General features: G+C 50.2%; 1 protein-coding gene across 6 annotated transcripts in view; it reads right to left on the bottom strand.

The window, feature by feature from the left end:
• The window catches only part of FANCA (FA complementation group A), a 37791-nt gene extending 17856 nt beyond the window's left edge, over positions 1–19935 (bottom strand). For 5 of the 6 annotated variants that reach the window (XR_003506237.1, XM_027513746.1, XM_027513745.1 and 2 more), the window contains exons 1-20: positions 19800–19935; positions 19041–19150; positions 18592–18685; positions 17116–17258; positions 16915–17010; positions 15392–15465; positions 11339–11451; positions 10252–10334; positions 9928–9961; positions 9475–9541; positions 8209–8321; positions 7204–7280; positions 6825–6966; positions 6314–6447; positions 4541–4651; positions 3659–3754; positions 3522–3581; positions 2675–2763; positions 2088–2148; positions 1950–1999 (exon numbers count right to left, since the gene is read on the bottom strand). Coding sequence is in view for 5 of the 6 variants with exons in the window: in XM_027513746.1 (XP_027369547.1) it covers positions 1950–1999; positions 2088–2148; positions 2675–2763; positions 3522–3581; positions 3659–3754; positions 4541–4651; positions 6314–6447; positions 6825–6966; positions 7204–7280; positions 8209–8321; positions 9475–9541; positions 9928–9961; positions 10252–10334; positions 11339–11451; positions 15392–15465; positions 16915–17010; positions 17116–17258; positions 18592–18685; positions 19041–19150; positions 19800–19878 (1826 nt within the window). In the remaining variant the exon portion in view is untranslated. The remainder of the gene's footprint in view (positions 1–1949; positions 2000–2087; positions 2149–2674; positions 2764–3521; positions 3582–3658; positions 3755–4540; positions 4652–6313; positions 6448–6824; positions 6967–7203; positions 7281–8208; positions 8322–9474; positions 9542–9927; positions 9962–10251; positions 10335–11338; positions 11452–15391; positions 15466–16914; positions 17011–17115; positions 17259–18591; positions 18686–19040; positions 19151–19799) is intronic. The other variant, XM_027513749.1, reaches the window with a different exon arrangement.
• Positions 19936–26890: the final 6955 nt, after the last annotated feature.

Below are 26890 nucleotides of genomic sequence, written 5' to 3'. Positions count from 1 at the left end.
AAACACTCAGTAAAAGTACCTACAGATAAACTTTAAGAAATCTCCCAGAAAGGAGAGGGAAAACAAAATGAAACAGATATGCAAAATATGACAAAAGAGGAAAAAGTCAGAAGACACTTCAGGAAATATAACACCTAAAAAAGAGAAGTTCCAAGAAGGAAAAAGACACAGAGGAAACTTTCAATGACATGAACCAAGATAAAATAATCAGAGTCTGGGACTGGCTTCAAAACCATCCAGAATACTGAGTGGGTAAATGAATTTGAAGGCTACAGATGAAACAAGATCGGTCATTTATTGATAACTATTAAATCTGGGTGACAGATTCTATTCTGCTTTTCTGTCTTAAATTTTTCATAAAATTTTAAAAAAGGGTTTTAAATATCCAAGAAAATTCCTCAGTACTGAAGAATATGAACTTCCAGATTAAAAGCCCCGCCACATGGGGCTTCTACAAGCTTCTACACCTTGCTCCAGTCCATGCCTCCCCTTCTACACCTTGCTACATCATTTCACCAGAAATGAAATCAGATCTACAGTGAAATGCACTGCTATAAAACTTCAGAACACAGGGAACAAAGACACTACAGGCCTCCAGAAAGAACACAGATCCCATGCAAAGAGTCAGAAATTGTAAGTTTCTAACATCTCAGCAGCAACACTGGACATTAGAAGTCAAGGAAGTGATGCAAAAATTTGAGGGAAAATAATTTCCAACTTAGATTTCTATACCCAGCCAAACTACCTATCAAATGACGGGCTAAAAAAGTGTCAAAAATTTACCTCCCATCCATCCTTTTGTGAGAAGCTTCAATAGGACGCTTTCCACCAACACAAAGGAGTAAACCAAGAAAGAGGAGGATCTTGATATAGAAAAGAGAAGCCAGCACAAGCCATGGCAGAGGACAGCACAAGGTGATGCTGAAGGGAGACGCAAGGGTGACAGCCGTCTTAAAGGCATAAACAGCTAGTAAGTAGCAATGGAGCAGGTTAGAAGGCCTAGAAGAGATTTCCCTACAATATAACTGCAGGGATACTCAACGATTCTGAACAAGAGAACAGTTAGACACCCAGCTGAGTTTGCAGGGAAGCATATAAATATGTACAAGGAAAACTACGATAAAACAAAGATGATTATGAACTCCAGAGAAAACAAAAGGAACAACTCTGAACAGTGTCTGGATAGTCTTAAGAACAAGCACTAAATACTGAGGTTTTTAAAACTATTACAGGAAGGATAGCTATGTTTGTTGGTGGAGGACAGAAAACTAAACCAGAAAAAGTGGTAAGTACGGAAATAAAGTTATTTGGAGATTTGGGGCAAAATATAAAAAAATCAGGTAAGAGATGAAAATGCTTGCTTCCAGAAAGAAAGTGAAGTGGCAGGATGGGTGGCATGGCTCTCTGTCTTAAACTTCATAGAAATATCTGATTCTTTAGTCTAACTTGTTTTTTTTAAATTTTGACATATAGTTGAATTACAATGTCGTGTTAATTTCTGCTGTACAGCAACATGACCCAGTTATATATATCGATACGTTCTTTTTCATATTCTTCTCTATTCTGATTTATCACAGGATATTGAATAGTTACCTGTGCTATATAGTAGGATCTTGCTGTTTATCCATCCTTTATGTAACAGTGTACATCTGCGGATCCCAAACTTCCGGTCCATGCCTCCCCTTCTACACCTTGATCCCCTCCCGGCAACAAGTCTGTTCTCTCTGTTTGTGAGCCTGTTTCTGTTTCATTTGGGCCATGTTTTAGATTCTACGTACAAGGGACATCATATGGTATTTTTGAAGTTGTGATATTCAGAATCAAAGAAATTTTCTTTTTAACATTTTAAGCAACTAATTTTAAGGCAACTTTATAGATAAATAGAGCACACGTGTGACACCACACAGGTCTCTGTGCTGCTAGCTCCCAGCCGCACTGGCCACACATACCTCCTCAGGGACTCGATAAGAGCCTCGCGGGAATCAGGGGCTCTCGGGAGCTATGAAGAAAGACAGACTCTGTGAGATGCCGAGAGGAACCCCAGTCTCTGCCAACCCGGCCCCAGGGTCACGGAGACGTGTACTGACCACTCGTGGTGTGAGCAGCGCAGGGAGGAAGTGGGACAGGTAATAGGACCTCCGGAATATGCTGCAACGGAGAAGGGCAGGCTCAGGGCGGCCCCTGGCAGAGGACCTGCAGCAGGGCAGTGCCATCCACATCTGGGGCCGTCCCTGAAGGTCAGCATCATGTTTTCAAGTCTTCTTTCTCACTGTTTAGGGGCCCTTTGCACAAACAGAACTCTGTGCTGGTGACCACCTGTGGCTGGAGAGTCAGCGCATTCTGGAATCTGGGCTCATCCATGATCAGGAGGTTGACCGTGGGAGCTGGAGGCCATGCACATCCCTCAGGGGCAAAGCCTTAAGAAAGCTACCCCATGCTGGGAGCAGCCAGAATTCATGCTTTGGGGTCACAGCAAATTCTACAAAATTTTGCTATTCAACTCCCTGCACTGGCCTCACACAGTCACTGCTGAAGCATGAACAAGAAAAATCATTGTGGCTTAAGGGCGGGCCTGTTCTGATCCCTCTGAACAGCTTTCCTAAAGGGCCCACCCATCATGGCCACAGAGCTTCGCTGGGGCCTGCCCAATAGCCCTCCCGGTGTGTGACCCTACCTGGCCTCTAGGATGGCGACGGGAACCTTCCCTGTGTGTTCAAACACCGAGAGTGCCTTCTCGACATCCTGGGATGCTTGGCTCTGGGGCTGGATGGAAATGAACAGAAGACTTAAAGAAAAGGCAGGAGCAGAGCAGGGCCACGGTTTTGTGGTCAGGTGAGAAGCACGAGAGAGCAGGGCATGTGGACAAGCCCCTGTGCCAGCAAACTGCTAGGAGGGATCGACTGCTGCCCCCAGCCTCAGTGAGCTCACCATGTTGGAGAGCTGCCCTGCTGGCCCCCGTGGGTCTGTCCCTCCACCCTCTTTCTGCTTCCCTTCTAGAGCAACAAAGATCCCAATGCAAAATTTTCAGGTGGGAAGATGCAGAGACCTGATATTTGACATTTAAAAATATTATGAAATGGCAACTTGTAAACAGCAATAAATCTTAAATGGAAAACTGCTTTACATATTTTAAAGCTTTAATCTGACAGTCCAGCAGCACCTCCAAAAGTTCTTCATAGACTCATAACTTTGAGGTTAGAGTGTCTTAGGAAAGTATACACAGCCCATACACCCACCTGACATGTGTCTACACGAACAGAGTTAACACTTTTTTCTATAATTCTGAGAAAAACACAACCTTGCCCTTCCCCAGCTGATTTACAGACCACTTTGTCCATGAAACCACGTGAAGGGGACCCCAAGAAGAAACGTTACTGGCCGTGGGGCCCCTGCTGCTGCTGTGAACAGACACCAGAGGACGGCTTGCCTGGCCGCCGCACATGCGGGTGCCCCGACGGCAGAGGCTCTGACGCGCAGAGTCCAGGAAGGAGGCCACGCAGAGAGGAGCATGGGCACGTTACCTGCGTGACATCTCCAGCAGAAGACAGGTCTTCATAGAGCCCCATGTTCTCTATAGAAATCTGCAGAGAGGTGAGTGTCGGTGAGGACCCCTGGGGGCGCTGGGCTCCACGGACAGAGAAGAGGAGCTGGGACTCACTTTGAGGTCGGCCAGGCGTGTCTTGGCCAGCACCACATAATCGGTGAGGAGGGTACGATACTTGCCAGGGACCAGGGGTGGGTGGAGAATGTGCACCTGTGGGCAGAGGGTGGGGGCGTCCATCAGCTCCTCAGCTGCCCCGACTTTCTGGGGCAGTCACTCACACTGACCACAGAAGAGTCCCAGCATCAGCCACAGACCAGAGGACATGCAGCAGACAGGGCCCTGGGCCAGGCGAGGGCAGGAAGGGTCCTGTCACAGAGCTGGCTCCCAGGCCCCACATGGGAGGGAGGCAGTGGGGGGCAGGGGGACAGGACTCAGGAGGGCATATGCTCACTCCCTCTATGTGCGTTACTTCGTGCGTACTCTTTGAAATGAAATATACATTTAATTAAATAGGAAGATGATGTTCATTTTCCAAGTGCTTTACCCATGAAAGTGAGTGCTGGGGATAGTCATCTCATCACAAGCAAGTGCACAGCAGGATGCTTTTGGTGACAACATGAACTGAGCATCCAGTCTTACACCCCAGGAATAACAGTCATGGCCTCGGGGGCGTACTCCCCCAGCTTCTTCTTTTTTTTTTTTCCCCCAGCTTCTTTGTCAGTATACAAATAGATCATTTTGAACACCAAGCACAGGGCCCAGGACGCTTGCCTGCCTCACCGTCTGTGGTGTGTAGGCACGCAGACGGCCCTGCTCACAGACCAGCTCCCAGGACCACACACGCTGGTTTCTGGGCATTTACCAGAAGAAACCTGGCTCCCTTGGGTACACCCTGACACCCCAGGGTGGCGTCCCTGCTGTGACTACTCCCTGCTGCAGTGTCCTGGGGGAACCCCAGGACCGGGGACTGAGCAGAAGGTCCTGCTGGCCTCTCACCTGCAGGTACCGGGGGACCTCGAAGGGCACGAGGTCAGACAGGAACTTGAAGAGGAAGACCAGCGCCTTCTTGCTGCAGCTGTGGATGCCCCTAGTGCTGCCGAAAGTGGCCTGGGGAGGAGCCGGGAATGAGGTGGGGCGACAGGAGGACCTGCCATGCAGTGGCCATGACTACGTCCCAGCCTCAGCAACAGTGGGAAGAGGGAAGCAATGTCATTTTAGCTTGTTCGTCTCCAGGATGCCATGGCTGTGCCCTAGCTAAACAGACAGACTGAGAATTTAAAAAGTAAAAAATACAGTCCTGTAGGACTTCGTGATGGCCCAGTGGTTAAGAATTTGCCTGCAAATACAGGGGACATGGGTTCCATCCCTGGTTCAGGAAGATTCCACATACCGAGGAGCAAGTAAGCCAGTGCACAACTCCTGAGCCCCCACTCTAGAGCCCATGCTCCACAACAAGACGCTGACTCTGCCCAGACCGCGTGGCTTCCCACCTCCTCATGAGTGCAGTCTGGCAGGACGGCGAAAACCAACACGGCTGCTTTTGTGCACGCTGGGCTGCTCTGTGGTGGTTCTCACGTGCATGGGGATGGGGTGGGGGGTGCCCTTCTCTCTGCTTACTTCCCACCAGGTCAGGTGTTTGTTCGACTCTCACAGCTAGAGAGTAGCCCCGCTTGCTACAGCCTGTGCAACAAGGAAGACTCGGTGCAGCCAAAAATAAATAAAAAATTTAAATTTAAAAACATTTTAAAAATTTATAAAGGATACATTCCTGTGGAAAATGGTAAATATGGTGCCTTTCTGTGAACCTTAGAGACAGGATTTGTCAACTGCCCACGAGAGCCCTGTCCTCGAAGACACACTCATTCCACTCTAACCACACGCTCAGCTGAGTGGACGACAGCCCTGCAGGGGAGGTAGCCACGGCAGGTGGGCCTTTGGCAAAGCCCCAGGTCACAGCAGGAAAGTGAAGAGGACCCTTAGAGAACTGGGTGCGCCTGGGGGAGGGAGGTTCTGAAGAGTCGGCCCTGAGCAGTCTGGATGAGCCAGCAAAGAGCAGCACCCACCCCACATGAGGCCCACCCACCACATTGCAAGGCCTGCAGCAGCTCCTCCTCCAGATCACACCCCTAGTTCTTCTGACAAAGGATGGTCAGACAGACAGCAGACATACAGTCACCAGAGTGAGCATGCAGGACACACAGTCGACACCACTGGGCCTGCCATCAGAGCACTGCCTGGGCCCCAGGGGGATCCTCAGTGCCAGGATGGTGGACACAGCTGCGGAGCCACATGCAGAAGCCCCTGGTCCACTGTGTGGAGCTGGCCGACACACTGGGCAGGAGGGAGCTTCATTCAGTGAAAGAACGAACCACGCCCACCAACCCAACAGGCAAGCCGGGCAGAGAGTCCAGCAAGGAGACAATAGCTCTGCCACCCAAGCTTCTACAAAGAATAGGCCTTGTAATCCCAGATCCAAATGCACCCAGATGGGCTCAGCAGTCTGGAAGGAGCAAACCCCGGCAAACACCTGCACCTGGTGGGAAGTAAGCAGAGAGAAGGGCACCCCCCGCCCCACCCCATCCCCATGGATGTGAGAACCACCACAGAGCAGCCCAGTGTGCACAAAAGCAGCCGTGTTGGTTTTCACCGTCCTACCAGACTGCACTCACAAGGAGGTGGGAAGCCATGCAGTCTCAGCAGAGTCAACCACAGCTGCAAACGTGGGCCATGCTGGACCCCGGGGGCCAGGCGGGAGTGCAGGCAGCTCACCTGGAACCAGGTAGCGTAGGATGGGAAGACAGCCGGGCCCTCCAGCGCAGCCTGCCGCACAACTAGGAATGCCAAAACCATGCTGTCCAAGTCCCAGCTCTCGAACGCACGTGCCAGCAGACGGGTCACCCAACCTAGGTAAGAACACCAGCACGGCTGTGGACAAGGCAGGACCGTCCACCTGCCCACACCGATCCCCAAGCATGGGTGGCGGCCTGCACGCAGCCTGGCAGTGGGTACGAGGGCAGACGGCAGCAGGCAGACGGCTGAGCAGGGTGGGGTCCTGGGAGACACCACAGCCACAGCTGTCCCCGGCTGGACGACCACCTGCTGAGCAGGTGTGAAGGGCTTCATTTTCACTGAGCTGGAATCAGTGATTCCATGACAGGCTCACTCACAGACACCGGTCCATAAATCACACACAGACACACACTGAGAACAGGACACAGCTCTCTCCCTACGCGCCAACACACACACACCCAGAAAAGGACACAACTCCCGCCCCACGCACCATTAACCAGCTGCTGTGCATCTGGGAGGCAGATGACCAGTGTGGACACACAGGACAGCACGTGTCTCCAGTTTACCTCCTGCGTCTCCAGAACGTCTTGTAAGTGGCCCACCAGCTCCTCTGGGCTCAGGATCACAAAGAGCTGGAAGCAGAGAGTCAAAGCTGGACCTTCACCTCCTCCCACTCTGCATCAGACACAACCTGGACTCAAAACACCTGCCCATGCTGACCCCCACGGCCAGCACCAGCCAGAGGGAGTTCTCCTCTGAGGCTATGGCGCTCTGCCCTAGTAACAAGTTCAGTCTTGGACCTAGATGGTCATCCAGCCGGGGACAGCTGTGGCTGTGGTGTCTCCCAGGACCCCACCCCATGCACTTACCCTGCGGTACAGGCCACTGAGCAGAGCGGGGGTCCTTGCAAAGCTCCACTCTCTCTGCATCTGAACGGCATCGGAAACTTCATTCAGGAGCAAACACACAGAATGACAGGTCAGCAATCATCAATGTTCATTGAGTCCATGTCAAACACTTACCGTGTTTTAATTTGCACTTTTCCAAGTGTATGTGAACTTCATCGTTTCATTTGTCAACCATTTTTTATGTCATATCCTTTATCATACATATCTACTAAATATCCTCCAACCCATCAGTTACATTTTAATTATTTGGCTTTCGAACTTTCACTGTGAACAAGCAGTGAGGACGCCGTGGAAAGCATGGCAGGTGGAAAAGCACAGGTCAGCGGGCCCAGGCCCTCTGCTGGAGCAGTGGCCTCTGAGGAGTTTCCTGTGCTCCGAGGGCAGGCGTGTTGGGAGCCACGCAGACCTGGAGAAGGCCTAGGTGCTGGACACCTTTCAGGAAGCCATGTACCCACAGGAAATGCTGACCTGAGCCACTGAGACAGAACCCTGGAATTCACAGAAAGCCATGCACACACAGGAAATGCTGACCTGAGAAACAGAGACAGAACCCTGGAATTCACAGTATGAGCACTGTTTTAAAAACCTACCTAGACTTCCCTGGTGGTCCAGCGGCTAAGACTCTTGGCTCCCAATGCAGGGGACCCGGGTTTGATCCCTGGTCAGGGAACTAGATCCCACATGCCACAACTAAGATTCTGCATGCTACAACTAAGACCCAGCTCAGCCAAATAAATATTTAAAAAAAAAAAAAAAAACAACCAAAACCTACCCAGAAAAGACAAGAAGGCCTTCACCCATTGCCATTCTACTGTGGCAATGGGTGACACTTCTTTAATTCAAACTTTCTTTATGGGAAAGTGTTACTCTCAAACAAGATGTTTAATGACAGAAGACTGTCCTTCCAGTGTTAACACCCACAGTCTGAGTTCCCGTAGTGGGGAGCGCCAGGACGCTTGGACCCACCTTTTAGCACAGGCTTGTGGGTGAGGATCTGGGTCAGAGTATGACAGAACCACCTCTTCAGAGTCTCTGCTGAAAGTATACTCTGGTACATGGGTCCACTGAACACACTGAACCTGTAGACACAGCGGAGGCACTCAGGGAAGGGACCCTCTAGGTTCCCATTGCATGGCAGCGACACCTCACGCACAAGGAGCAGCTCATCCGAAGAGCAGCGGAGACCTGCAGGCCCCACACTCCAGACCCCTGGCTTGGGTGTATGGGCTGGCCTTGCCCACACCCTGCCATGCTTCCCTGGCAGGCCTGCAGCCCGGCTTCCATGCTGCAGATGGAAAGGAATCTAGGGGGGCATCACTCTAGAGGACAGGATGAAAGGTAACAGTCGCTGTCACAGAGAGAAGCAGGCAGGTCAGACTGGGGGCGTGAAGGGCCGCTCCTCGCAGGTTTCACAGGCCACAGGAACCACAGCCCCGCCCTAGACCACAAAGCTCTCAACCACACCCACGTTCCTCAAGCCAAGGACGCCATCCCCCGACACGAGAGGGAAGGAAAGACAGTGCAGAGAGTCACCGACAGGTGAGGAGGGACAGGGGCTGGGCCTGACAGTGGGGTGCCCCTTAGGGGAGAGAACTCAGGGTCCCAGATGCCATGTGACCTGCCTGCATTCCACATGCAGTGAGGAGGCTCTGGGTGGGAGACAGGGCAGAAGCCACCCAGACAGGGAGGGGCCTCTGAGTTTACTGATTTAACCTGGGAGGCCGTGATCGCACAGTCAACACACGATGAACATGCACACACGTACAACACAGCTGTGTGCTGTAGCTGCTTACTAAGTGCTGAACCACACAGCAGGCTGAGGACTCCTGATGTCATCGTGGGGACCAGCAACCAGGAGCAAGGTAATTAAGAAGGGGAAGGAGTAACAAAGCACAGAAGCCTCCCACGGAAGAGCCACAGTCTGGGTGGCCTCAGCCCACGATCCCCTGAAGCAGGTTCGGTCCCCAGGAGCGTGGGGCACACCCCCACAGAAGCATATACAGGTCCTGCGGGGGCAGCATGGCAGGGCAAGGCCACCCTGGCTTGGACCCTGAGGACCCAGGCCTGCCCCCTCCTCACAACCCGGAGGGCACAGTTCCCACAGGAAGGGCCCCATCTTCAGACGGTTCCTAGCACTTTGAGCTGTCACCACGATGGCAAAAGATCACGGAGCTTTCAGGAGGGAGAGCGCAGCTGGGACGCTCAGCCTGCAGGCCCACCCCAGGAACTCACCAGCAGCTCCCTGCCTTGTATGCTGGGGACCCCTCCGGTAGGCCAGCTGCCACAGCTTCGAGAGTGGCTGAGGCAGAAAAGAGACATCAGCATCATATCGTCACATCTGTCAGAAACAGCCCTGACCAAGTGCTTCTGGGCAAGTCAGGTCATGGACCCCCAACCCACAATCCCTTCAAGCTCCCACACGTCTCGGTGGCATCAGACTCAAGCCTTGAAAATCCACCCAAATACAGATAAGACAGTGCTTTCCTAACAAACCATCCAGCTGTTACCACTGCTGCTCTGGAGACCAGACGTGAAGACAGCAAAGCTGGTCTCCAGAGGAGACTGTAGTGAGTTGGTCAGTTTGTACCCCATCATAGACGTCAAAGGGCCTCTGAAGGGCACGACTGAGCTGGAAAGGCAGGAGCTACAGGAACCCCAACCAGCCCGGCCCACAGGGCCACTCACAGGCCAGCATCTGCTCAAGAACAGCAGCGGCGATCTGTGGGGACAGAACACTGCAGTCACCTGTGTGCAAGCAAGCCTGCCATCACCCCAGATCCAGTCTCCAGACCCCCTCGGGGGATCTGCCCAGGACACCCTTCCCCCTGTTCCCAAGCACTGGCCCAGAGTCTGGGAGCTTCAGAAACCAGAGACGCAGGAGAGAGACCACTGCCCAGGCCTACGCCCTCGCAGCTAGACTCAGGGAGCGCCCCCATATGGGGCTGCACACCCAAGCCCCTCATCCTGTGCCTGCTGCCCAGAGTCCTGTTCCACTTGCCTGGCACCCACCTGGGCCATCTGCGCTGGTGCCCCGTCTCCCCTCACACCGTCGCTTTTCTGGAATCCCCTCAAAACAAACATTTGCACAAGATCTGAAAAGCACAAAAGCAAAGTGTTTTTGTGCACTGTGGTCCCTGGGCAGACCACCAGCTTCAGAGGGGCTGGGAGGGCAGGGTCTGCACGAAGCTGGGACGCTGGCTCTGGGCACGGGGGGCCCACCAACCGCATCCACCAGACCCAGCCAAGCCTTCCCTAAGCCCACTGCACAGAAAGGGAGACATAGCTGGTCAGGTTTATGGAAGGACGTTCTCACTTAAATAAATTTCAAGAGGGTTTCACGTGTCCTTTCCCTCCTACTCAACCACACTAGGACGCTTTTAGGGCCCAAAAGTGTTAAACTGTGGGGAGCAAGGCAGGAGATGGACTCAGAGCTTCTGACAAGGTTACCATCAAGGGACTGAAATTAAACAGTTTAAGCTTCATCTGGGAGCAGGATAACTCACATCAGCAGGACAGTTTTAGGAAGAAGGAATGCCCCTTCCGCAAAGGAAGACTGTATAAGCCCCACAGGGAACCCTCTCGTCCAGGCTTCCATTTACTCATGGGCCGCATTCCTCGGGGAGGATGGGTGATGGCAGACCTGCTGACCCAAGAGCCGCAGGGGCCGGGTGTCTGAGCGAAGGGCCACAGCAGGCAACCCTGCTCACCCAGAGTCCCCACATTCAGAGAACCCGAGGTTCTTGCCCAGTTTCCTCTCTTGCACCTTCTAAAATCACCACTTGGAGCCGGGCCTCGCAGAGGCATGGATACTGCACAGGTCCTAGGAGCCGACTGTCCGCCCTCTCCCGCCCGCTCGGGGCCTGGAAGGCAGGACAGGTCATCCACGGAGCCCCTGCCTCTGTGCTCAGAAGGCCACCACGTGCCTATCCTCAATACAGCAGCCGGCCCACCCAACAGGCCAAGAGGCTGCCAGCACATGCCCTCGAGGACAGGTGTGCCTGAGCTGACTTCTGTTGGCTCTCCACACCCCAAGTGTGGCCTGCTGTGCTTCCCTGACCATCGCCACGGGACGCACCCGCCCGCTCCATGCACTCACCGGCAAGCACAGCCCTGGCGACCTCAGCGTGCGGACAGGGGACCTCTATCTGCTCACACAGCAGGCCTAGGTCCTTGCAGAGCCAGACCACCACGGCCTGGGTGTCAGCGCGGCTGAGGGCACAAGCACAGCATTCCATCGTCTGTCACACTCACTCCACCAGGGAGCTGAGGCCACAGGCAGCAAGCCGGCACTGCTCAGCCTCCTGCCCCCACCACTGTGGGGCCAGCCAAGTAAAAATCATCACTTTTTCCACAGTGTATTTACTTGGAGTGGCTTATTATTGTTGGGGGAAAAGAAAAATCTTAATAACAGTAATGAGAGTAGTAATAAAGTAATGAGAGTAGTAATAATGGGCTCGGGCTCTAGACCAACAAGTGAGTATCTGGCAGAGCAATGCTGGTTTGGGGGCGTCGCAGTGGGTGGGCAACTCTCACTTGCCGGGTTTGTATTCCCCTGGTGACTAATGATGGTGAGCATCTTTTCATGTGCTTAGCTATTGGTGGATCTTTTTAAAATTTATTTTTATTTGGCTGTAGTAGGTCTTAGTTGTAGCCCGCAAACTCTTAGTTGTGGCATATGGAATCTAGTCTTCTGACCAGGGATTGAACCTGGGCCCCCTGCCTGAGGAGTGCAGCATCTTAGCCACTAGACCACCAGGGAAGTCTCTGTAAAATCTTCTTTAGAGAAATGTCTATTGAAACCCTTTATCTGCTTTTTAACTGGATTATTCCTCTTCTTATTGTTGGAGTAGAGGAATTGTCTGACTTGTAAACAGTTTCCTGTGCACTCTTTTCATTGTCCTGATAGTCGCATGAACTTTAGGTGTCACGTCCGAGAAATCCCTGCCTGGTCCAAGCTCATGAAGATTTACCCTTGGATCTTCTTCCAGGAGGTTTATGGTTTTAGCCCTTAAGTTCAGGTCTCGGATGCACAGAGTTAACTGCTATCTGTAGTGGAGGTAGGGGTTCAACTCCATCCTTCTACATGTAGATATCCAGTGGTCCGAGCCCCACTGCTGAAAAGACCATTTTCCCTCCATTAAATGGTCTTGGCACCGCTGTCAAAAACAACTGACCATAATGTATGAGTTTACGTCTGGACACTCAATCCTGTTTTTCTGTATGTCAACTGTTATGCCAGGACCCCGCTATCTTGATAATGACTGTTTTGTACTAAAAGTTCTGAAAACAGGATGTGTGGGAACTTCCCTGGTAGTCCAGTAGCTAGGATTATGTGCTTCCACTGCAGGGGGCATGGGTTCAACCCCTGGTTGGGGAATCCCACAGGCCGCATGGCAGGCAAGCAAGCAAGAACTCAAACAATCAATTCAGTAGGTGTGACTCCTTCAGGTTTTCCCCTCTTTCTGAACAATTTTTGGTGATTCAGGGTTCCTTGCATTTCCGTATCAGCACTGGGACAAGCTTGTCAAAGTCTGTGAGCAAAGCAGCTGAGACCCGAAGGACCCGTACTGGGTACACACGTCGTGTTGGTGAGCAGTGCCGTCTTGATAATAATATGTCTGATCCAGGAGCCTGGAGCATCTATTTAGGTCTTAGCTTCTTTTAGCATGTTTATAGCTTTCAGTGCACTAGTCTTGTTCTTTTTCTTTTCGATGCACTATTAAATGAAATTATTTCTTAGTTTCACCTTCAGGCTGTGTGTTGTTATCGTATGAAAACAAAAGTGTGTTTGTGTATTGGTCTAGTACCCTGCGACCACATAGAATTCATTTATTCACACCAGAACTTTTGGTGTGGATTTCTGAGGATTTTCTATATGCAAGATGATGTCCTCTGCAAACAGTTCCAGTTCTTCCATTCCAATCTGGACGCCTTTTTATCCCCTTTGACTAATTCCCTGGCCAGAAAGTCTGGTGATATTGAACAGAAATATTAAGAATGTTCCTGATCGTACAGTCTGCAGTCTCAGTATGATGTGAGCTGTGGGTTTTTTCTCAGATGACCTTTATGAGGTTGACACGTTCCCTCTACTCCCAGCTTGCTGAGTGTTTATCATGAAATAGTATTAGACTTTGTCAACTGCTTTCTGCTTCTATTAAGATGATCACTCTTGTCCTTTATGCTATTAATGTATATGTTAATTAACATTCAGATGTTAAACCAACCTTGCATTTTGGGGATAAATCTCCATTTTTATGATGTTTAGACCTTTTTTGGTTGCTGGATCCAGTCTGTAAATATTTTGCTGAGTTTCTGCATCTATATACATTAGAGATGCTGGTTGGTAATTTCTTGTCCTGGGGTCTCTCTGTCAACTTTCCTGTCAAGGTACTACTGGCCTCATGCAGTAAGGTGGGGAGTATTCCATCGTCTTTATTTTCTGGAAGAATTTATGAAGGGACACTGCATTTCCTCTTTAAATGCTTGGCAGAGTTCTCAAGAGGAGCCAGGGCCTGAGGGTTTCCTTGTGGGAAGCCTCTGAATCATTTAATAGTGACTTGGTTTCCTCTCCTGTTACAGTCTATTCAGTGCAATCTTTTGTATCTTTCTGAAAATTCATTCATTTCATCTGTTTTCTAATTTATTGGCATAAAACTCCTCACAGTATTATCTTACAGTGCTTTTAATTTTCTGTACGGTCAGCAGTAATAACCCCCCTTTCATCTTGATTTTGGCTGGCTGTGTCTTCTTTTCTGGGTAAGTCTAGCTAAAGGCTTATCAATTTTGCTGACATTTTCAAAGACATCTTCATTGATTCTATTATGTTTCTCATTTCATAGATTTCTGCTCTAATGGTTATTATTTCCTTCCTCCTTCTTGCTCTGGGTTTGGTTTGCTTTTCTCTCTCTAGTTTCTTAAGGCCAAACTTTAAGTCACTGACTTCAGATCATTCTTCTAATATAGGCTTTTGCAGCTAATTTCCCTCTAAGCACTACTTCAGTGGCACCCAATATATGTTGGTATGTTATTCCCATTTCCTTTGTTATGCTATTTTCTAGTTTCCCTTGTGATATTTTTCGCCAATCCATTGATTATTGAAAAGCGTGTGGCCTACTTCCCAAACACTGTGGATTTCCCAAATTGTCTTCTGTGGATTCTTTTCAGCTGCTCTGTGATTTGAGAAGACGTTTGTATGGATTCCACCCTTTTAAATTTATTCCCACTCTCTCTAGGGCCTGACCCATGCGGCCCCCTCCTGCAGACGGTTCCACACTTGAGAGCCAGTGTGTTGCTACCACTGGGTGGGACATACTGCAGGTGTCAGATACGTCGGCTGGTCATCACCAGTCTGACCACTGGATTGACCCATTACTGAAGGCTCCAATTAGTATGGTTCAAAGTCCATCTCTCCCTTCATTACCATCATGCTTTGCTTCATATATTTGGCACTCTGACATTAGGTGTGTACGCTAGGAGATAATGGTTTTCATGTAGTCAAACTAACCAAACTTGCATAACTTCTGGATGTGACCCACACATCATGAAACCACTGGCTTCAATATGGCACTTACCACTGTGCCTGACAGTCCCCCAGACTAGACACTCTGTGTTTCTTCTGGCCAGAGAACAAACACCTAAACCTCCAGCCTTCTGTTGACCAGGGACGGCCAACCACTAAGGCTCCTGACCCTTCTCACATCTGGACAGGTGGCAGGCAGTGTGCATGTCCGACTGGCTCCACCTGGATCACCTCTCCTTCAGTCCCTCCACTTTCTGCCCCTCCTCCCCTTGTCTCTCCTAACTATACAGGGTTGTTCCTTTGTAAACCCCCCTTTCTGACTCTTGGTGGCATTTCAGGAGGTAACAGTTGCACACATTTTACCAGTCATAAATTTACCTGAGAAAAATATTTTATCACATTATGTATCTCATAAAAAAAAATTACCAAGTCTGTGCATGATGAAGATTTCAATTATAACAACGTTGTCTTTAAATAATAAAGCAACTGCTTCTCTGGGTGATTTTTGGTTTCACATATACGTGAGTCAAATTAGACTAGATTACAAAAAGTAAATCAAGTAATATTAACTTTATGTTACATAAAGTTTTCATTTTAGCTTATTTTAATGCTAAATAATCACTGGTTTACCTTTCCAGCAGCTCTGGGATGCTTACAACGTTTTGAACATGAAGACGCCACACAGCTTCAAGCAGCAAAGAATTCTGAAGAAAGTGACAGAACTATGAGTCCTTCACCTACACATTTTCTTCTAAGACATTCAACCTATATGCCTAATGACATGCTTTCCTGAAAACCAAGCCGCCAACACTCACATGACCACCTGAACCCCCATCCCCACCATGATCCTGCGTTCAGGCCCAGACTCCAGCTTAACTTACCTCCAGGCCTTTCTCTGCTGTGGCCAACACAAGACCCCACAGTGTAGCTGGTCACGCCAATTTCTCCTTTCTAGGGCCCTTCAGTGGTTTCTCTCCACTTTCAGGACAAAGGCCCTCCAGTTGTAGCCCTGACATGCCCCACCCCTCGGACACGGTGCCCCAGTCTGACTCGGGCCCTCACACCCACTGCACCCTTCTCTTCACCCAGGAATTCTGACTCAGGCCCCCCCCCCACCAACCCCGATGAGCTTCTTCCTAGAAGCCTTTCCTAACCACCCAATCAGACACCCTGCCCACTCTTCTCTGCTGCCTGCAAACACCCGGGCCATCACAACCCTCATGCATTCAGCTCATTATCAGCAGGTGCTGGGACCATAGTAAAGCCTGACAATCACTTGAACTCTAGATAAACGCTGGATAAAAGTAGGGAAAAACCATGAATGCATCACCACCCTTGGGTTTCTTCTTTGCTACATAACTGACCCCGTTTAGTAACTAAGCAATAACTTTCAACTGTAAATCAACTATGCGTGTGTTCTGTCACTCCGTTGTCTCTGACTCTTTCCGACCCCATGGACTGTAGCCCACCAGGCTCCTCTGTCCATGGGATTTCCCAGGCAAGAATACTGGAGTGGGTTGCCATTTCCTTCTTCAGGGGTTCTTCTCAACCCAGGGATGGAACCTGTGTCTCTTACGTTGGCAGTGGATTCTTTACCACTGCACCACCTGGGAAGCCCCGTCAGTCAACTATACTCCAGTAATAAAGTCTGTTTAAAACCCTGTAGGCCTACTGAATTTATAACTTTCCAAAAAACAACAGATAAGGGAATTCCCTGGTGGTCCAGTGGTTAGGACTCAGCCCTGTCACAGCCTTGGCCTAGGTTCAATCCTTGCTCCAGGAATTAAGATCCCACAAGCTGCACAGTGTGGCCAATAAAAATAAAAATAACTTTAAATTACATTTTTATAGTTTACTACCTTGGGAAATTATTCATCATAGTACACCTAAGAAGGCATAACATGATGTTTCTGTGTACTGTCTATTCTAATAAATATGACTAATGATGGGAGAATACTGATAAATACGGTAATTGAAGGTCCTTCTTCCCCATTCACAGAGACACTTGCTGAAAGCTTTCCATTCCAGTCTCTGTGATTAACAAGACGCTTGCTGGAAATTCCTAACAAAACCTGGGGATTCTATTGGCTCCACCAAAATGAACAGAATACTGCTTGAAGATCCTGGAATCAGAATTACCATCTCAACTTTACCTGTGCTTTCCATAATTCTTGACAGAAGTAGAGACGGGAAAACATGTTCTGTGCTAATAAGTTCTGAGCGATCTCCAACAAGGACGACAATTTCTTCTGAAAAGAGATTAAATCCTTTCTAAGAAAGCATATTAAATGTCCAGTTTTCCCAGACAGCCAAACAGCAACAAGCAGAGTCCCCTCACTCACGCTATATCTTACCCTCTGCTCTGGTGTCAGCAGCACCTTGGGAGGGGGCCTCGTGTCTGCCTCACAGATCCGCATGAGGCCAGATGCCACCACCTGGCTGGACAGGACAGCCACTGGAACGCCCAGCCGTGTGGCTTGATCCCGCAAAGCAGAGCCTTAAAGACAGAACAAAATATGGAGATACCCAACAAAATCTACTACTGAAGGAGACTGGTTAAATGCCTTCTCTTAAGCTCTAGCACTACAGAAAACTGCCTTTTGAAGGGGAGAAGAGACCTGGGGGACACAACATATAAAAGTAAGGCAATTTCAGTCTGGTTGAAGCATCTCACGATGGTCTGGGGCCCCTGAAGCCTAGGGCTGCATACACATACACACACGTTTGGACGTTATGGGTGACACAAACAGGGCGCCTGGCAGATGGATTCTATTTCCATTTAATTTTTGGCTGTGCTGGGTCTGTAATAAATTACAGAAACTGAAAAAAGAAGAAGTGGAGCCTGAAGATGTGACTGATTTCCTGCAACCTCATGATAAAGTGAAGGATGAGGAGCTGCTTCTTATATCTGAGCCAAGGATGTGGTTTCTTAAGATTGAATATAGTCCTTGGGAATATGCCAAGAAGACGGCTCAGATGACAACAAAGGATTTAGACTATTACAGAAACTTAGCTGATAAAGCAGCAGCAGGGTTTGAAAAGACTGACTCCAACTTTGAAAGTTCTACTGTGGGTAAAATGCTATTACCCAGCATTGCAGGCCACGGAGAGAGAATCTGTGAAAGGAAGACACAGTGGATTTCACTGTTATCTTGTCTTAAGAAATGGCCACAACCACCCCAGCCTTCAGCAACTTCTACCCTGATCAGTCAGCAGCCTCAACAGTGAGGGAGACTCTCTACCAGTAACAGAGATTATGGCTCTCTGAGGGCTTAGACGATGGTTAACATTTTTAGCAATAAAGTCTTTTTTAAATTTTAGCAGTAGAGCATGTTCTAATTCAGGTATGCACACTGTTCTTTTAGACATAATGCTGTTGCACACTTAGTAGATTACAGTGTCATGTAAATGTAACATTTTTATGCACCAGGAAATGAAAAAATCTGTGGGACTTGCTTGCCTGCAACACTGGCTTCCCAGCAGTGGCCCAGGGCAGCCTTCATCTCCAGCTGCCTTCTGCTCTTCCCTACCCAGCACGGCCTGTTCCCACCACTTCCAGAAACGAGGACCATATTTCTGTCCCATCTTCCCAAGGGTCACTTAGGTTCCTACTGTTCTGAGCCCGATGCACAGTTGCTGTTTTTAAACAAGAGCCTCAAAACAAGCCCCAAGCAAGCCACAGAAACTTGTTGTTGGTGACCACACATGTAAGTAGAAAACCATTATCTGGGGGAATTTAAACACATCTGCCTGTTAGAAGCACATCAAAGTCACTTTACGTACAGCTCTGCCATAACGCAATATATTAAGAAAACAAATCTATAATTCACCTATCAATGAACTGGAAAGGTTAGTGTGGGCCTCAGGACCATCACAATCAATCAACTGGCGGAGACACAGCTGGTCACAGGGAGGACCTTCTACCTAGAAACAAAACATCAAGAACTCCACTTTAAAATGCAAGCCATGTCCTGAAGACAACCAAAGTGTACACAGTGCTTGCCTACTGTGCGATTCCCAAATAATCTGAGGTGAAAAAAATTTTAGGGTGAAACTTACTAAAACCTTTGAGAATTACCAGACTCCTCTCTGGACTATTCTACCTCCAAATAGATATATGCTCCTGATTACTTTTCTCACCTGGACAGCATTTAGTGGGTGCTCCTCCCAGATACTCACAAGTCTTGCCAGGTGTCTCTTCATAAAGGTGATGCCTTTGAGAGGCTCGAAAACCTGCAACCCAAATGTGCTTACAAAGGCGAAGCCAACTGCCTCTCACCTCCAGAATGAGGTCATTCAGGTTTAGATGGCTTCTCAGGAGGCGCACGGCTGACTCTCTCACCTTCTGCTCCCCTTCGGGACTCAGTTTCTGCCTCTCAACTCTTCCCTCTAGGGAAGAAAATCAGTTTCACAAAAATTACAGCACTCCTTAAAAACTCAGGCAAGGAAACACCGTGACACGCTGTACCCCTGGAGGTGATGCACCCTGGAACGTTATGTCCATGGGACTCCTGCCAAAAACCGCACAAGCTTAATCTAATCCTAGGACATATCAGACACACCCAACATAGGGGCACTCCTTCAAACGCCCAGGTCAGGAGGACCCAGGAACTGTCACCCACGCAGGGACCAAGGAAAAGGGAGTAATTGACACGTGGGAGCCTGGACAGAAAAAGGACTTTTACGGGGAAAACTGATGAAATCTGAGCAAAGTCTAGTTTAGCTGTTTAGGACTGTACCAAAGCTACTTTCTTGGGATTGATCCTTTCAAAGATGTTAAGGTGACTCGGGCTGAGCGGAGCTGAACAATTATTGTCATCCAGGCTACTGGGGGGTGGGGGAGGTGAATCTTACGTCTCTACCTTCTGGAATCGCCCCCTCGTGACCGCACGTAGGACAGAGTGGACAGAGGGCTGCCAGAATGGGAAGCTCGGGTGAGCGTGGAGGGATCAGGGCTCCGGGATCAGGATGAAGGGGGACGAGGATGGGCAGAAGAAGGTTCGGGGGGGAAGGAGTCTTGGGGCCCGCGCCCACCTACCCAGCAGCTCAGCCCACGCTCTCCTGCGGACCCCAGGCCCCTGATCCGAGGCGGCGACCCGGGCCCCGGGGGCTGACATCTCTCAAACAGAGCGCGGGTCCAGGGCTCTACGGGTCCTGCCCGCGCTTCGGGTCCAGGGCTCTACGGGTCCTGCCCGCGCTGCCCTCTCATTGGCTGCGGACAGACGCGAGCGCCCATTGGCTGCCAGCTGCCAGGTCACACCCACCTCGGGGGCGGAGACTCGGCGGCCATCTCGTCCGGGGCTGAGGCGGCCATCTTGCAGGTGGCGGGAGACAGGGGCCAACCGTGTCTGTGGCATTTATTTAGGTCCGACTGAAGGCGGAAGTTAGCGGCCTGAGTCAGATGTCACCACCGGGAGAAGACTGTGCTATCCCTTTTGCGTTATTCCTGACGAGGTGAGCAGAGCTGTGCGTGAGGAAACAACCGACAACCCCAAATTCCGGAGACGCCAGAACCGCGCCGCCTGTAGGGAACCGAGGATAACGAGTCTGCGCGCGAGACCCCGCGGAGCCCAGCGGCTGTACTGAGGCTGCCCCTCCCTCCTTCTCCCCAGACTTAAGCGAAGTGTCACCGCGAGGCCGCGCACGCCGGGGTCGCACAACAGGGGTCTCCCACTGAAATCCATTTCCATCCCCCTCGCCCCTCTCAGGAGGATGTGGGGAGGAGGACTGGAAATCCGGGCTTGTAACCATGGTGACCAGCTCTTGTCCCGTAAAGTCCTCTTGTTAGAAAGATGCTCCCAATATTCAGCCCACTTAGGAATTTACAGGGATTCAATGGGTATGTGCCTGGACTGGGCGCAGACACTGACGTGCACCCCAGTCTCTGTGTCCAGGTTTTCAGGCAACGTGGTTTCCTCGGCCGTGAAGACGGGGTGACGGATGCCCTCAGAGAGCGCTCACTGCCACCCGCTGAACCTTTTCCAGGTGGCTGGAATGTGGGTGCAGGCCGTGACCACCACTCCTGCTGCCCCACCCCTCCATGGGGGCTGTTGAACTTGAGTAAACAAGGGTCCGAGGGAGGTGGGTCTTGTGGGTTGCAAAATATGGCCAGAAGTCCTCCCCCTCTGTCTCTGTCCTTTCCATTTGGGCTGGTGATGGTATGCGAGTGACATGCAAACAGGAGTTTGAAAGGAGCTCATGCTGAGAGTTAGGGACCCTCCAGCAACCCTCAAAAGAACAGCCTGAACCAGCCCACCAAGGACCAGACACATGGAGGAGAGGCAGCCGCTCAGCCAGCAGTCCCTGGCCAGCTGCCTGCCCACTGCCAGAACCTGCAAATTAGGCCATCACAGGCAATCCAGCTGCCAGTGACCTGTAAACGAGGGGACAAGGTTGGCTGACACCAGAACTGCCACAGGCACATAATGAAGCACTAAGCACACTGCTGAGGAGGGGAGCACCCACGTGGCCTTATAAGTATTGAGAAGACCTTGCCTCCAGGCCCAGAGAGCAGAACCCTGGCAGGTGCATGTCCTAAGTTATGCAGCTGGTTGAAAAGAGACTGTGGGGAGGCAGAGGCGGCTGAGATGGACTCAGGCCATCATTCGGCAGTGGAACAGGGGCTTGACCAGAGCGGAGGCCTTGAGGTGAAGAGAAGTGATGAGATCGATTCCTGCCTCAAAGGTTGATCCCCCAGCTGAGGAAGAAGTGCAGAGTTTTCTAACCTGAGCCCGTGGGAATGCAGAGATACACATACATTGTACCCACAAGCACATTATGTTCACATACATCATACCGTATACTTGTACATCATATATGTACATGTGCATCATACACACAAACATCGTATGTGTGCATTGATACACCATATGCATGTGTATGTATGACACATACATATTCACGTACCCCATACACATGTCATATTCACATACATCATAGGAGTATATCATACGTTTACACGTGTTGTATACACGAACATCGTACGCATACATACATTGAGATGCCATATGCATACATGTATACATCACACACATATATCATATACACACATCACATACCTACCCACATACATCAGCTGAGAGGTGGCAACACTGGGAGGATGGTTGAGAGACAATAACAGGACAGGCCCAGAGTTCAAGTGTGAGTGTGTCAGATTCAAGATGACAGACCCTGGGTGGGGCTGCCAGGGAAGTAGGTTGTAGGAGCCTCAATACACACATGCACACACACACACCAGGGCTGCCCGTCACTGCCGATCATGGCAGTCCTCACCCGCCTGCTTCAAAGAACAGTGGAGAGCAGATACCAGTCACTTGAAGCATGTCAAACGTGCCACTGTCGTGACCCACATGTCCCCTGTGCTGGATGGACCTTCTCTGGGGAAGGGGCTGTAACTAAGTATTTCCAAAACATCGTTGGAGCCTGTGCCTTCCCAGCATCCACTGATAGACTGCATTATTTAGGGGCTGCTGCTGCTAAGTCACTTTAGTCGTGTCTGACTCTGCGACCCCATAGAAGGCAGCCCACCAGGCTATTTTCCTTTAAATTTAGTCAGTTTTTTCCCTCCTTCCTGTTTGGCTACCTTGGGTCCTTATTGCTGTTCACAGGCTTTCTGTAGTTGCGGTGCTTGGGCTTCTCATTGCAGTGGCTTCTTTTGTTGCAGAGCCCAGGCTCTGCAAGTAATTGTGGCTCACAGGCTCTAGAGCCTGCAGACTTCAGTAGTTGTGCAAAGGCTTAGTTGCCGAGGCATGTGGGATCTTAGTTCCCAGACCAGGGATTGAACCCAGACCCCCTGCATTGGGAGTGTGGAGTCTCAGCCATTGAACTACCAGGGAAGTCCCTGACTGCATTTTATTTATTTTTTAAAATTATTTATTTAATTTTTGGTTGTTCTGGGTCTTTGTTGCTGCGAGTGAACTTTCTCTAGTTGTGACAAGTGGGTGCTACTCATCTTTGCAGAGCTTGGGCTTCTCATTGTGGTGGCTTCTCTAGCTGTGGCATGCAGGCCCTAGGCCCGCAGACTCAGCAGTTGAGGTGCACGGGCTTTAGTTGCTCCTCGCCATGTGGAATCTTCCCAGACCAGGAATTGAACCTGTGTCCCCTGCGTTGGCAGGCAGATTCTTATCCACTGTACCACCAAGAAAGTCACCTGACTCCATTTTAAATGAGGTTTCTGTTCATTTTCACAACGTAAAGAAACCCCAAATTTTGCAATGACCGCCAGGGTCACCAGTGGGAAGCAAACGGTGTTCTTGAGTGTTTTCTCAGCTGCTGATCGGGAATCCAGAGAAAGCACCTCCATAAGCGCCCCCTCCTTGTCCCCTCTGCAGAACAGCTCTGTCTGCTTCCCCTCCATCGTAGTCTTGTGGGATTTCCTCTAACCACCTTGGTTTAGCTCTGGGTCCCCACTTCCTGCTAGTACCAGCCTAGAAATCTGTAGTCACGCCCAGCCCCAGTGCCCTTCCCCCGGAGCTGTGTTGGCTCCTTTTAGAGATCAAGCACAGCCTAGCTGAATCCAGCACCCCTGGGAATTCATGGCCTTTACCATTATCCTAAAATAAACCTAAAGCACAAACCACAGCCTCTTGAATTTCAGCTTTTCCTCCCAGACCCCTGAGCCCTGCCTCTCTGCAAGGATGGTGACAAGAGAAGGCATTCAGGGGCCTGGTTGCTCACAGCGTCCAGTGTGCACAGATCCCCTGGGAGAAGCCGACCTGTTTTTCAGGCTGAAGTGGAATTCGGTACAAGCTGAGAGTCTCTGCTTCCCTCACAACAGGTGAAGTGGCTCAGCCTCTGTCTAGGGGAGTTAACTGGGCTTTCATCTCACATTGTTTGACGTTTAACCTAGTTGCTTATATGCCTGACTCACTCTGACCTTTGTCTCTGAACTCTCAGCCTGCTCTCAGTGTGTCACCGTGGAGCCCTACACTGTCCTCCTGGAGTCACGTACGTGTATTCCACATGGCACCTGTACTTACAGCTCTAACTTTTTGGCGTCCAGGGGCCAAACCAGGATCCTTTAGTTTCTATTCTGCTAAGATGCTCAGCGGTATAATTCCTGGAGATTTTAACCTCTGGCCAGTGGCAGTCATGAGCCACCCACCCCTCTGATTGCTCTGCCCTGGCACAGACACTTATCTGTAATTCCCTTAGCGCGTCGGACACAGAGCGTGAGAAAAGCGAACAGCCAGTGGGGTTGTGTAGCCATCTGTCCGTTTCCCACCTGCAGTGACGATGTTTCCCTGTGGCTGTTTGCCCCTGAGGACCTGGGGGATTCTTAGGGGGACCTGGTCAGGTTTTTCAGACTGATCTTCCCAGTCTTAAGACATGAACACCTAGTACTCAGCAAATATGTGTGAATGAACAGCCTACACTATGAGTATCTGGGGAGTATGCTAGTCCAAGTACTGGTGGATTAGTCACTGCACTGAAGGTTTCAGTTCTGACCCCAAGCACAGCCCATGGTGACTGACAGCCTTCCTCGTGTACTGGACATGAAGGGTGAAGGACATGGCTTCAGAGTGGGCTATGGCTGATCCCATCATTGTAGAATTGATCTGGATCCAACGCTTTCCCTGTTGGCTTCATGACTGACCTGTCAGTTTCTGTTTCTTTTTGAGACTTTGAACAGCTGGAAATACACTAAAATTTCATTTCTAAAATCTAGGGGGCAACTTCAGGTTATGGAAGAACTAACATTTCTTCGACTTAGTTCCGTGTAGTGTTATTGGTGGACAAAGAGCTCCATGTTTGACTTGAAAGCCACTTTCTACTGGGATGAACCCCATTCCCATTTTAACCAGGCATTGTCTGCCCTCCCTCAGTGGCAGAGTTACCCACACGAGTTTTTATTAAAGTATGGGTGGGGCTTGGCTCTCCACTCCAGGAAGGAAGTGATCACCTTGACTCTGACTTGTAACCACTGTGTGTGCCCACCAACCAGATCAGAACCCGCTGCATCTGGTTGATCAGTTTCAGTCTGGCGGAGTCACTCCGTTGCCCTTTACTGACTTAGAAGCCGTGCTTACACTCCTAGGCTACACCCGTGACACCCCTCTCGCTGCCACCACCTGCAGGCTGCTGCTGCTTACCTGTGTCCATTTCTGGAGCTCATTTGGGACTTTTTTGGGAGATGTGTGAAAAGTGACCTGGCAGGAAAAAAAACAAAATGGTTTCTAGGGGCATCTCGAGAGCTGCCTGATGCTTCTGTTTTCATAATTTGCTACGGCTAGAAAGACAAACCTTCAGATATTGAGATGCAGAAGTAGAACCTAACAAATCTTTTTTTTTTTTTGAGTAAAACCCCAGTGTTGTAAATCTCGCTGGCTAAAGTGCACAGGGATCCTTGAAAAAATAATGACAGATCAGAAATGGTCTTGTACCTTACACGGGTAATTGATTGCAGGGCCCCTGGATCAGGTAGATGTGAGTCATCACTACGCCAAGTACAAATTGGCATAACAGGTCTTCAGGTAGTTATTTTCAGAAGATTTTATAAGCCCAATTCTTTTTTTTTTTTTTTTAAACCCAATTCTTATATGTCTTCGTGTCTAGAAAAGCAGTAAAAGCACTGTGACATCTGCTTGTGACTAGCACCAAGCCTCTGGCAAAATGTGTGCCTGACTGCACATCCCCTTCACTCAAATCATGTACATACTGACCTTCCCCTGCCTCTTAGAGGCAGTTCTGTACAGCTGTCTGATGCTGCCCCACTCCAGATAAACTTAACTCACAGCTCTCATGGTGTGCTTTTTTGTTTGTTTGTTTGTTTTCTCCCAGTGAACAACTAGGTCCTTACCAAGGCCTGTCCTCATCAAACAAGACCCTCAGTTAGGGAAATTGAGGCCCTTTGAAGAAGTACCAAGAAAGGTACTTTTGCTACAACCCAAGCACCTTCCAGTTAGAGTACTTGCCACTTTCTGCCCTGGGACTAGGGTGCCCCTTGTGAGAGGCTCATGCCAGCAGGAGGCAGGGGGTGGCTCTGCCTAAGGTAGGAGCAGTGACCCTAACTTCCAGTGAGTTAGTGGTGGTCTGAATGGAAGACTTTACCTGCACAGAGTCTGAAAGCACCCCTTGTGTGGGTCTATGGGGAACAGCCACATGGGGGAGGACAGCTCTGTGTCCTTTGAGTCTGGGCCTTACCTCACCACTGTCTGGGAACTCCCCACTGTGGTAAGACACACCTGGAGGTTCTCCCTGACCTCTACTGACAACCATGGGTGGGGGTTCCAGTGGGTGAAGATTAGGCAGAAGATCGGGTCTTAGCTGTCATGCAGGATCTTTTCTTGCAGCACAAGGACTCTAGTGGTGTGTAGGCTTCGTTGCTCTGCATGTGGAATCTTAGTTCTCTGACCAGGGATCAGACCTGCGTCCCCTGCATTGCAAAATGGACTCTTCACCACCGGGCCACCAGGGTCCCTAGGCAGGAAGATTAACTTGAGTCCCGGTGCTTGCAGTTCTTGGAGCCCCAGGCTCCACCTTCTCCACAGTGGTGGCACTGCCTGGTTTCTGCCTGCATAAGCGCCAAGAACCAGGAAAGCTGTGAAAGTGCCCAGCTATTGGACACCAAAACTTGTACGGTTGATTCATCTGTACAAACTCCTTTTTTAGGAAGATGAAAATGCGAGTTGGGGTTATCTGAGAGTAGGGCCCTGGAGGGCCGCCTACAAGTCTTCAATGAGGTGACATTACAACTCTGCTGTGATTTCTATCTTCAGCTGTTGAGAATTCCCAGGAACTTTCCAGTCCCAAGTTCCACTACAGACCTGAGAGAATCGCCCGCAAGGAGGAATTCAGGAATCTAGGCCATGTGCTATCCAGGGTGGGGACTGTCGCCTTTCTTGCCTCACCTACCAGTGTATTTTGGCCATGTCACTCTGACCCCGTGCAACCAGGGCGGAAGAGCCCGCGGGGGCGCCTTTGAGCCGGTGCTCCCGGCCAAGGATGGAGCTCCGCGCGCGTTCCACGGAAACGCCAGAGCTGTCAACACTGACGCGTATCTCCGCTGGAAAAGGGACACTTAAGTGCTTCCTACCGCGGGTCTTCCTGGCTCTCTTCACGGAGTGGTGACTCCCGAGGTGACTTGGCCAGCTGGCTCTGCAGCACCGCCTGCGCCTCCGGGAGTCACTG

This window comes from Bos indicus x Bos taurus, chromosome 18 (assembly GCF_003369695.1).
Source record: "Bos indicus x Bos taurus breed Angus x Brahman F1 hybrid chromosome 18, Bos_hybrid_MaternalHap_v2.0, whole genome shotgun sequence".
NCBI classification, from domain to species: Eukaryota; Metazoa; Chordata; class Mammalia; order Artiodactyla; family Bovidae; genus Bos; species Bos indicus x Bos taurus.
This window is presented reverse-complemented; position numbering and strand designations above follow the sequence as displayed.